The 10,000-nt window shown below is 44.5% G+C and overlaps 1 protein-coding gene across 2 annotated transcripts in view; it reads left to right on the top strand.

The window, feature by feature from the left end:
* The window catches only part of LOC139394172 (protein tweety homolog 3-like), a 72,357-nt gene that overhangs the window by 40,192 nt on the left and 22,165 nt on the right, over positions 1-10,000 (top strand). For both annotated transcript variants that reach the window (XM_071142212.1, XM_071142213.1), the window contains exons 5-7: positions 1,595-1,690; positions 6,062-6,134; positions 7,151-7,226. In XM_071142212.1, the coding sequence (XP_070998313.1) occupies positions 1,595-1,690; positions 6,062-6,134; positions 7,151-7,226 (245 nt within the window). The remainder of the gene's footprint in view (positions 1-1,594; positions 1,691-6,061; positions 6,135-7,150; positions 7,227-10,000) is intronic.

Raw genomic sequence — 10,000 nt, 5'->3', positions numbered from 1 at the left:
TATAGTGTTGTATATCGTGTTAAATATTGTTATATATAGTGTTATATAGTGTTGTATATAGTGTTATATATAGTGTTGTATATAGTGTTATATATTGTTATATGGTGCTATATGGTGTTATATGGTGTTATATGGTATTATATATAGTGTTATATATTGTGTTATATAGTGTTATATATAGTGGTGTGTATATATAGTGTTGTATAGTGTTGTATATAGTGTTATATATAGTGTTATATATTATGTTATATATAGTGTTTTATATTGTGTTATATATAGTGTTAAATATAGTGTTATATAGTGTTATATAGTGTTATATATAGTGTTATATAGTGTTGTATATAGTGTTATATATTGTTATATATGGTGTTATATATTGTGTTGTATATAGTGTTATATAGTGTTGTATATAGTCTTGTATATAGTGTTATATATTGTGTTATATATTTCCAGTTGGCTGGTATAGTGTTATATATTGTGTTGTATATAGTGTTGTATATTATGTTATATATAGTGTTATATATTTCCAGGTGGCTGGTATAGTGTTGTGTATAGTGTTATGTATAGTGTTATGTATAGTGTTGTATATAGTGTTGTATATTATGTTATATATAGTGTTATATATTTCCAGGTGGCTGGTATAGTGTTGTGTATAGTGTTATGTATAGTGTTATGTATAGTGTTGTATATAGTGTTGTATATTGTGTTATATATTTCCAGGTGGCTGGTATAGTGTTATATATAGTGTTATATATTGTGTTATATATTTTCAGGTGGCTGGTATAGTGTTATATATTGTGTTATATGTTGTGTTATATATTGTGTTATATATTTCCAGGTGGCTTGTATAGTGTTGTATATTGTGTTATACATTTCCAGGTGGCTGGTATAGTGATATATATTGTGTTATATATTGTGTTATATATTGTGTTATATATTTTCAGGTGGCTGGTATAGTGTTATATATTGTGTTATATGTTGTGTTATATATTGTGTTATATATTTCCAGGTGGCTTGTATAGTGTTGTATATTGTGTTATACATTTCCAGGTGGCTGGTATAGTGATATATATTGTGTTATATATAATGTTATATATTGTATTATATATAGTGTTATATATTTCCAGGTGGCTGGTATAGTGTTATATATAGTGTTATATATTGTGTTATATATTTCCAGGTGGCTGGTATAGTGTTATATATTGTGTTATACTTTTCCAGGTGGCTGGTATAGTGTTATATATAGTGATATATATAGTGTTATATATTGTGTTATACATTTCCAGGTGGCTGGTATAGTGTTATATATTGTGTTATATATTGTGTTATATATTTCCAGGTGGCTGGTATAGCGTTATATATAGTGTTATATATTGTGTTATATATTTCCAGGTGGCTGGTATAGTGTTATATATAGTGTTATATATTGTGTTGTATATCGTGTTATATATTGTGTTATATATTGTGTTATATATTGTGTTATATATTTCCAGGTGGCTGGTATAGTGTTATATATAGTGTTATATATTGTGTTGTATATAGTGTTATATATTGTGTTATATATTGTGTTATATATTGTGTTATATATTTCCAGGTGGCTGGTATACCTGACTCTGCTGCTGTTTGATGTTCTGATCTGTCTGCTGGTTCTGTTCGGACTGATACGCAACTCTAAAGGCACTCTGATTGGGTGAGCCACACCACATGACGACCACAGAGAACTCTGGATGTTAGTTAAACTCTGGAGTTTAGGCTGGTAGAGCGAGGGATGATTAGAGGGAGAGAGGAGTTTAGGCTGGTAGAGCGAGGGATGATTAGAGGGAGAGAGGAGTTTAGGCTGGTAGAGCGAGGGATGATTAGAGGGAGAGAGGAGTTTAGGCTGGTAGAGCGAGGGATGATTAGAGGGAGAGAGGAGTTTAGGCTGGTCGAGCGAGGGATGATTAGAGGGAGAGAGGAGTTTAGGCTGGTAGAGCGAGGGATGATTAGAGGGAGAGAGGAGTTTAGGCTGGTAGAGCGAGGGATGATTAGAGGGAGAGAGGAGTTTAGGCTGGTCGAGCGAGGGATGATTAGAGGGAGAGAGGAGTTTAGGCTGGTAGAGCGAGGGATGATTAGAGGAAGAGAGGGGTTTAGGCTGGTAGAGCGAGGGATGACTAGAGGGAGAGAGGAGTTTAGGCTGGTAGAGCGAGGGATGACTAGAGGGAGAGAGGAGTTTAGGCTGGTAGAGCGAGGGATGATTAGAGGGAGAGAGGAGTTTAGGCTGGTCGAGCGAGGGATGATTAGAGGGAGAGAGGAGTTTAGGCTGGTAGAGCGAGGGATGATTAGAGGAAGAGAGGGGTTTAGGCTGGTAGAGCGAGGGATGACTAGAGGGAGAGAGGAGTTTAGGCTGGTAGAGCGAGGGATGACTAGAGGGAGAGAGGAGTTTAGGCTGGTAGAGGGAGGGATGATTAGAGGGAGAGAGGAGTTTAGGCTGGTAGAGGGAGGGATGATTAGAGGGAGAGAGGAGTTTAGGCTGGTAGAGCGAGGGATGATTAGAGGGAGAGAGGAGTTTAGGCTGGTAGAGCGAGGGATGACTAGAGGGAGAGAGGAGTTTAGGCTGGTAGAGCGAGGGATGACTAGAGGGAGAGAGGAGTTTAGGCTGGTAGAGAGAGGGATGATTAGAGGGAGAGAGGAGTTCAGGCTGGTAGAGCGAGGGATGACTAGAGGGAGAGAGGAGTATAGGCTGGTAGAGCGAGGATGACTAGAGGGAGAGAGGAGTTTAGGCTGGTAGAGCGAGGGATGACTAGAGGGAGAGAGGAGTTTAGGCTGGTAGAGCGAGGGATGATTAGAGGGAGAGAGGAGTTTAGGCTGGTAGAGCGAGGGATGATTAGAGGGAGAGAAGAGTTTAGGCTGGTAGAGCGAGGGATGATTAGAGGGAGAGAGGAGTTTAGGCTGGTCGAGCGAGGGATGACTAGAGGGAGAGAGGAGTTTAGGCTGGTAGAGCGAGGGATGATTAGAGGGAGAGAGGAGTTTAGGCTGGTAGAGCGAGGGATGATTAGAGGGAGAGAGGAGTTTAGGCTGGTAGAGCGAGGGATGATTAGAGGGAGAGAGGAGTTTAGGCTGGTCGAGCGAGGGATGATTAGAGGGAGAGAGGAGTTTAGGCTGGTAGAGTGAGGGATGATTAGAGGGAGAGAGGAGTTTAGGCTGGTAGAGCGAGGGATGATTAGAGGGAGAGAGGAGTTTAGGCTGGTCGAGCGAGGGATGATTAGAGGGAGAGAGGAGTTTAGGCTGGTAGAGCGAGGGATGATTAGAGGAAGAGAGGGGTTTAGGCTGGTAGAGCGAGGGATGACTAGAGGGAGAGAGGAGTTTAGGCTGGTAGAGCGAGGGATGACTAGAGGGAGAGAGGAGTTTAGGCTGGTAGAGCGAGGGATGATTAGAGGGAGAGAGGAGTTTAGGCTGGTCGAGCGAGGGATGATTAGAGGGAGAGAGGAGTTTAGGCTGGTAGAGCGAGGGATGATTAGAGGAAGAGAGGGGTTTAGGCTGGTAGAGCGAGGGATGACTAGAGGGAGAGAGGAGTTTAGGCTGGTAGAGCGAGGGATGACTAGAGGGAGAGAGGAGTTTAGGCTGGTAGAGGGAGGGATGATTAGAGGGAGAGAGGAGTTTAGGCTGGTAGAGGGAGGGATGATTAGAGGGAGAGAGGAGTTTAGGCTGGTAGAGAGAGGGATGATTAGAGGGAGAGAGGAGTTCAGGCTGGTAGAGCGAGGGATGACTAGAGGGAGAGAGGAGTTTAGGCTGGTAGAGCGAGGATGACTAGACGGAGAGAGGAGTTTAGGCTGGTAGAGCGAGGGATGATTAGAGGGAGAGAGGAGTTTAGGCTGGTAGAGCGAGGGATGAATAGAGGGAGAGAGGAGTTTAGGCTGGTAGAGCGAGGGATGATTAGAGGGAGAGAAGAGTTTAGGCTGGTAGAGCGAGGGATGATTAGAGGGAGAGAGGAGTTTAGGCTGGTCGAGCGAGGGATGATTAGAGGGAGAGAGGAGTTCAGGCTGGTAGAGCGAGGGATGACTAGAGGGAGAGAGGAGTTTAGGATGGTAGAGGGAGGGATGACTAGAGGGAGAGAGGAGTTTAGGCTGGTAGAGGGAGGGATGATTAGAGGGAGAGAGGAGTTTAGGCTGGTAGAGTGAGGGATGATTAGAGGGAGAGAGGAGTTTAGGCTGGTAGAGGGAGGGATGATTAGAGGGAGAGAGGAGTTTAGGCTGGTAGAGGGAGGGATGATTAGAGGGAGAGAGGAGTTTAGGCTGGTAGAGGGAGGGATGACGAGAGGGAGAGAGGAGTTTAGGCTGGTAGAGCGAGGGATGATTAGAGGAAGAGAGGAGTTTAGGCTGGTAGAGCGAGGGATGACTAGAGGGAGAGAGGAGTTTAGGCTGGTAGAGCGAGGGATGACTAGAGGGAGAGAGGAGTTTAGGCTGGTAGAGGGAGGGATGGTTAGAGGGAGAGAGGAGTTTAGGCTGGTCGAGCGAGGGATGGTTAGAGGGAGAGAGGAGTTTAGGCTGGTAGAGCGAGGGATGATTAGAGGGAGAGAGGAGTTTAGGCTGGTCGAGCGAGGGATGATTAGAGGGAGAGAGGAGTTAAGGCTGGTAGAGCGAGGGATGATTAGAGGGAGAGAGGAGTTTAGGCTGGTAGAGCGAGGGATGATTAGAGGGAGAGAGGAGTTTAGGCTGGTAGAGCGAGGGATGGTTAGAGGGAGAGAGGAGTTTAGGCTGGTAGAGTGAGGGATGACTAGAGGGAGAGAGGAGTTTAGGCTGGTCGAGCGAGGGATGGTTAGATGGAGAGAGGAGTTTAGGCTGGTAGAGCGAGGGATGATTAGAGGGAGAGAGGAGTTTAGGCTGGTCGAGCGAGGGATGGTTAGAGGGAGAGAGGAGTTTAGGCTGGTCGAGCGAGGGATGGTTAGAGGGAGAGAGGAGTTTAGGCTGGTCGAGCGAGGGATGATTAGAGGGAGAGAGGAGTTTAGGCTGGTAGAGCGAGGGATGACGAGAGGGAGAGAGGAGTTTAGGCTGGTCGAGCGAGGGATGGTTAGAGGGAGAGAGGAGTTTAGGCTGGTCGAGCGAGGGATGGTTAGAGGGAGAGAGGAGTTTAGGCTGGTCGAGCGAGGGATGACTAGAGGGAGAGAGGAGTTTAGGCTGGTCGAGCGAGGGATGGTTAGAGGGAGAGAGGAGTTTAGGCTGGTCGAGCGAGGGATGATTAGAGGGAGAGAGGAGTTTAGGCTGGTAGAGCGAGGGATGATTAGAGGGAGAGAGGAGTTTAGGCTGGTAGAGTGAGGGATGGTTAGAGGGAGAGAGGAGTTTAGGCTGGTAGAGTGCGGGATGATTAGAGGGAGAGAGGAGTTTAGGCTGGTAGAGCGAGGGATGGTTAGAGGGAGAGAGGAGTTTAGGCTGGTAGAGTGAGGGATGATTAGAGGGAGAGAGGAGTTTAGGCTGGTAGAGGGAGGGATGACTAGAGGGAGAGAGGAGTTTAGGCTGGTAGAGTGAGGGATGACTAGAGGGAGAGAAAAGGCAGTGAGAAGAGGAGAGTTGTGGAGTCAGGACATGATGAGAGAAGAAAGGAAAGAGAGATGGACGGTGGGAGTGAGAGAGATGATGAGATTGAAAGAGCGAGAGAGAGAGAGAGAGCGTAGGAGAGAGCTAGAGAGCGTAGGAGAGAAATCGAGAGAGGATAGGAGAGAGAGAGAGAGAGTGTAGGAGAGAGCGAGAGAGGGTAGGAGAGAGAGTGAGAGAGAGAGAGAGAGAGGGTAGGAGAGAGCGAGAGAGAGAGAGGGTGAGAGAGAGATTGACAGAGTGGGAGTGAGGACACATTAAGACCATCTTGTGTGCATGACTCACATTTCACAGGTTGTGTGTGTGTTACATGTCTCTGACTCAACCCCACGTTGTTTTACACACACACACACACACACACACACACACACACACACACACACACACACACACACACACACACACACACACACACACAGTGATTTCACAGGGTTGAACATTTATAAGGTGTTAATTCCTCTCTCTCTCTCTCTCTCTCTCTCTCTCTCTCTCAGGGTGTGTTTGTTGGGTGTTCTGACTCTCATCATCAGCTGGGGGTCTCTGGGACTGGAGCTGGCAGCTGCCGCGGTGAGTGTCTCCATGGAAACGTGTTGCTAGGACAACGGCAGTTTCCTGTGACATGACATAATTTCACTGGATTTCTATTGGCTTAGACAAAGTAGTGTAGATGGATGAATATGTAAGTCCATCACCCTTATTAAGATCTAAGATACCTTACTTTTAATTTGATCTGAACCCTATGTTTGGTTGTGTTGTGGTTATGTTGTGGTCGTGTTGTGGTCGTGTTGTGGTTGTGTTGTGGTCGTGTTGTGGTCGTGTTGTGGTTGTGTTGTGGTCGTGTTGTGGTCGTGTTGTGGTTGTGTTGTGGTCGTGTTGTGGTCGTGTTGTGGTTATGTTGTGGTCGTGTTGTGGTTGTGTTGTGGTCGTGTTGTGGTTGTGTTGTGGTCGTGTTGTGGTCGTGTTGTGGTCGTGTTGTGGTCGTGTTGTGGTTGTGTTGTGGTTGTGTTGTGGTCGTGTTGTGGTCGTGTTGTGGTCGTGTTGTGGTCGTGTTGTGGTTGTGTTGTGGTTATGTTGTGGTCGTGTTGTGGTTGTGTTGTGGTTGTGTTGTGGTCGTGTTGTGGTTGTGTTGTGGTTGTGTTGTGGTCGTGTTGTGGTCGTGTTGTGGTTGTGTTGTGGTCGTGTTGTGGTCGTGTTGTGGTTGTGTTGTGGTCGTGTTGTGGTTGTGTTGTGGTTGTGTTGTGGTTGTGTTGTGGTCGTGTTGTGGTCGTGTTGTGGTTGTGTTGTGGTTGTGTTGTGGTCGTGTTGTGGTTGTGTTGTGGTGTGTTGTGGTGTTGTGGTCGTGTTGTGGTTGTGTTGTGGTTGTGTTGTGGTCGTGTTGTGGTTGTGTTGTGGTCGTGTTGTGGTTGTGTTGTGGTCGTGTTGTGGTTGTGTTGTGGTCGTGTTGTGGTTGTGTTGTGGTCGTGTTGTGGTTGTGTTGTGGTCGTGTTGTGGTTATGTTGCGATACATTTTTTTGTGGTTATGGTTTTGTGTGTGTGTGGCTGTATTGTGGTTGTGTGATGGTCATATGGTCTCTCCTTCACAGACGGCCAGCGACTTCTGTGTTTCCCCGGATACCTACATCACCAGGGTAACCAAGGAGAACGCTGTCATCAACCAAGGTAAGGGAACGAGGGAAGGACAAAGCTGGATGGAAGGAGTTGGAGAAATGTGGGAACAGAAGGAGGGAAGAGGAGAGGCAGGGAAAAGAAGGGACTGAAAGATAGATAGAACAACTACAGGAACAACTACAGGAACAAGGGCAGGGAATGAAGTAGAGGGGGAAGTGATAGATGGATGGATGGTTGGATGGATGGATGGATGGACGGATGGATGGATGGACGGATGGATCTTCGTCCTCTGGGTTCCATCTTTTTGACAGACAGGTCAACCTTGACCCTGACACACACACTCTGTTCTCCCCACTGTGTGTGTGTTCCAGTAGGGAGTCTATATGATGTTCTCCCCACTGTGTGTTCCAGTAGGGAGTCTATATGATGTTCTCTCCACTGTGTGTGTTCCAGTAGGGAGTCTATATGATGTTCTCTCCACTGTGTGTTCCAGTAGGGAGTCTATATGATGTTCTCTCCACTGTGTGTTCCAGTAGGGAGTCTATATGATGTTCTCTCCACTGTGTGTTCCAGTAGGGAGTCTATATGATGTTCTCTCCACTGTGTGTTCCAGTAGGGAGTCTATATGATGTTCTCTCCACTGTGTGTGTGTTCCAGTAGGGAGTCTATATGATTGACAGTTTGCTATCTGTCTCTGTGGCAGCTTAACGCTCCAGCAACTCTTCTCTCTCCTGACTGTGTGTGTGTATCCTTCATCTTTTCATTCAAGCTATTGTCTTATTATCGGCCTCCGCCTTATTATCGGCCTCCGCCTTATTATCGGCCTCGTCTTATTATCGGCCTCGTCTTATCGGCCTCCGCCTTATTATCGGACTTGTCTTATCGGCCTCCGTCTTATTATCGGCCTCCGCCTTATTATCGGTCTCCGCCTTTTTATCGGTCTCCGTCTTATTATCGGCCCCCGTCTTATTATCGGCCTCGTCTTATCGGCCTCCGCCTTATTATCGGACTTGTCTTATCGGCCTCCGTCTTATTATCGGCCTCCGCCTTATTATCGGTCTCCGCCTTTTTATCGGTCTCCGTCTTATTATCGGCCCCCGCCTTATTATCGGCCTCCGCCTTATTATCGGCCTCCGCCTTATTATCGGACTCGTCTTATCGGCCCCCTGCCTTATTATCGGCCTCCGCCTTATTATCGGACTCAGTCTTATTATCGGACTCCGCCTTATTATCGGCCCCCGCCTTATTAAACGGCCTCCGCCTTATTATCGGACTCCGCCTTATTATCGGCCTTGTCTTATTATCGGCCTCGTCTTATCGGCCTCCGCCTTATTAAACGGCCTCCGCCTTATTATCGGCCTCCGCCTTATTATCGGACTCGTCTTATCGGCCTTCGCCTTATTAGAGTTTATGAACAGTATTTATTTAACAGGGTTTATTAACAGTATTTATTTATTTAACAGGGTTTATTAACAGTATTTATTTAACAGGGTTTATTAACAGTATTTATTTATTTAACAGGGTTTATTAACAGTATTTATTTATTTAACAGGGTTTATTAACAGTATTTATTTATTTAACAGGTTTATTAACAGTATTTATTTAACAGGGTTTATTAAAACCTCTTACTTCTACCCCTTCCTTTTTCGAACATTCTGTTAAAAATCGCGCAACTTTTCAGCGTCCTGCTACTCATGCCAGGAATATAGTATATGCATATGATTAGTATGTGTGGATAGAAAACACTCTGAAGTTTCTAAAACTGGTTAAATCACGGCTGTGACTATAACAGATCGTGTGTTTCATTGAAAAACGCAAGAAAAACTGCTCTCTGAAAGCTAAAAATAATTTCCATAAGTCACTTCCATGAGTTGTTAAAAGAGGACAAAATTTAATATCGACCTGCATGCAATTCATACAAATTCCACACGATGTCGCCATTGTCGTCATTTTCAATTGAATTTATTGTTGGAAAATCCATCTATCTGGCTTCCGTTTCTTCCAGTCTCCACCCGGATGTTGTTAATGTGGACATGGGCAGGCATTGATTTGCACACGAGGAGCTATTGAATATACATCGCCCTGTAATCATTTTGATAGATTATAAACGTTTACTAATACCTAAAGTTGGATTACAAAAGGATTTCGAAGTGTTTTGTGAAAGTTTATCGTCAACTTTTTTAATTTTAAAAAATTACGCAGCGTTTAAAAACAATGTTTTTTTTCTGAATGACACAGCTTCTATAGAAAGCTATTTTGGGTATATATGGACCGATTTAAACGAAAAAAAGACCCAATAGTGATGTTTATGGGGCATATAGGAGTGCCAAGAAAGAAGCTCGTCAAAGGTAATGAATGTTTTATATTTTATTTCTGCGTTTTGTGCTGCGTCGGATAAGCCGAGTCTTTGTTTACGTCGCATTCAGGCATTTTCAGGTGGTGCATGCTATCAGATAATACCTTCTCATGCTTTCGCCGAAAAGCATTTTAAAAATCTGACTTATTGGCTAGGTTCACAACGAGTGTAGCTTTAATTCAATACCCTGCTTGTGAATTTTGATCAAGGTTTGAGTTTTAACGAGTACATTTAGCATTTAGCGTAGCGCATTTGCATTTCCAGGTGCCTACTTGAGACATATGCGTCTCAAGTAGAGTCAAGAAGTTTATTAACAGTATTTATTTAACAGGTTTATTAACAGTATTTATTTAACAGGGTTTATTAACAGTATTTATTTATTTAACAGGGTTTATTAACATTATTTATTTATTTAACAGGGCTTATTAACAGTATTTATTTAACAGGATTTATTAACAGTATTTATTTA

This window comes from Oncorhynchus clarkii, unplaced genomic scaffold (assembly GCF_045791955.1).
Source record: "Oncorhynchus clarkii lewisi isolate Uvic-CL-2024 unplaced genomic scaffold, UVic_Ocla_1.0 unplaced_contig_9327_pilon_pilon, whole genome shotgun sequence".
NCBI classification, from domain to species: Eukaryota; Metazoa; Chordata; class Actinopteri; order Salmoniformes; family Salmonidae; genus Oncorhynchus; species Oncorhynchus clarkii.
The sequence above is the reverse complement of the archived record's forward strand: the minus strand, read 5'-3'. Positions and strand labels throughout refer to the sequence as shown.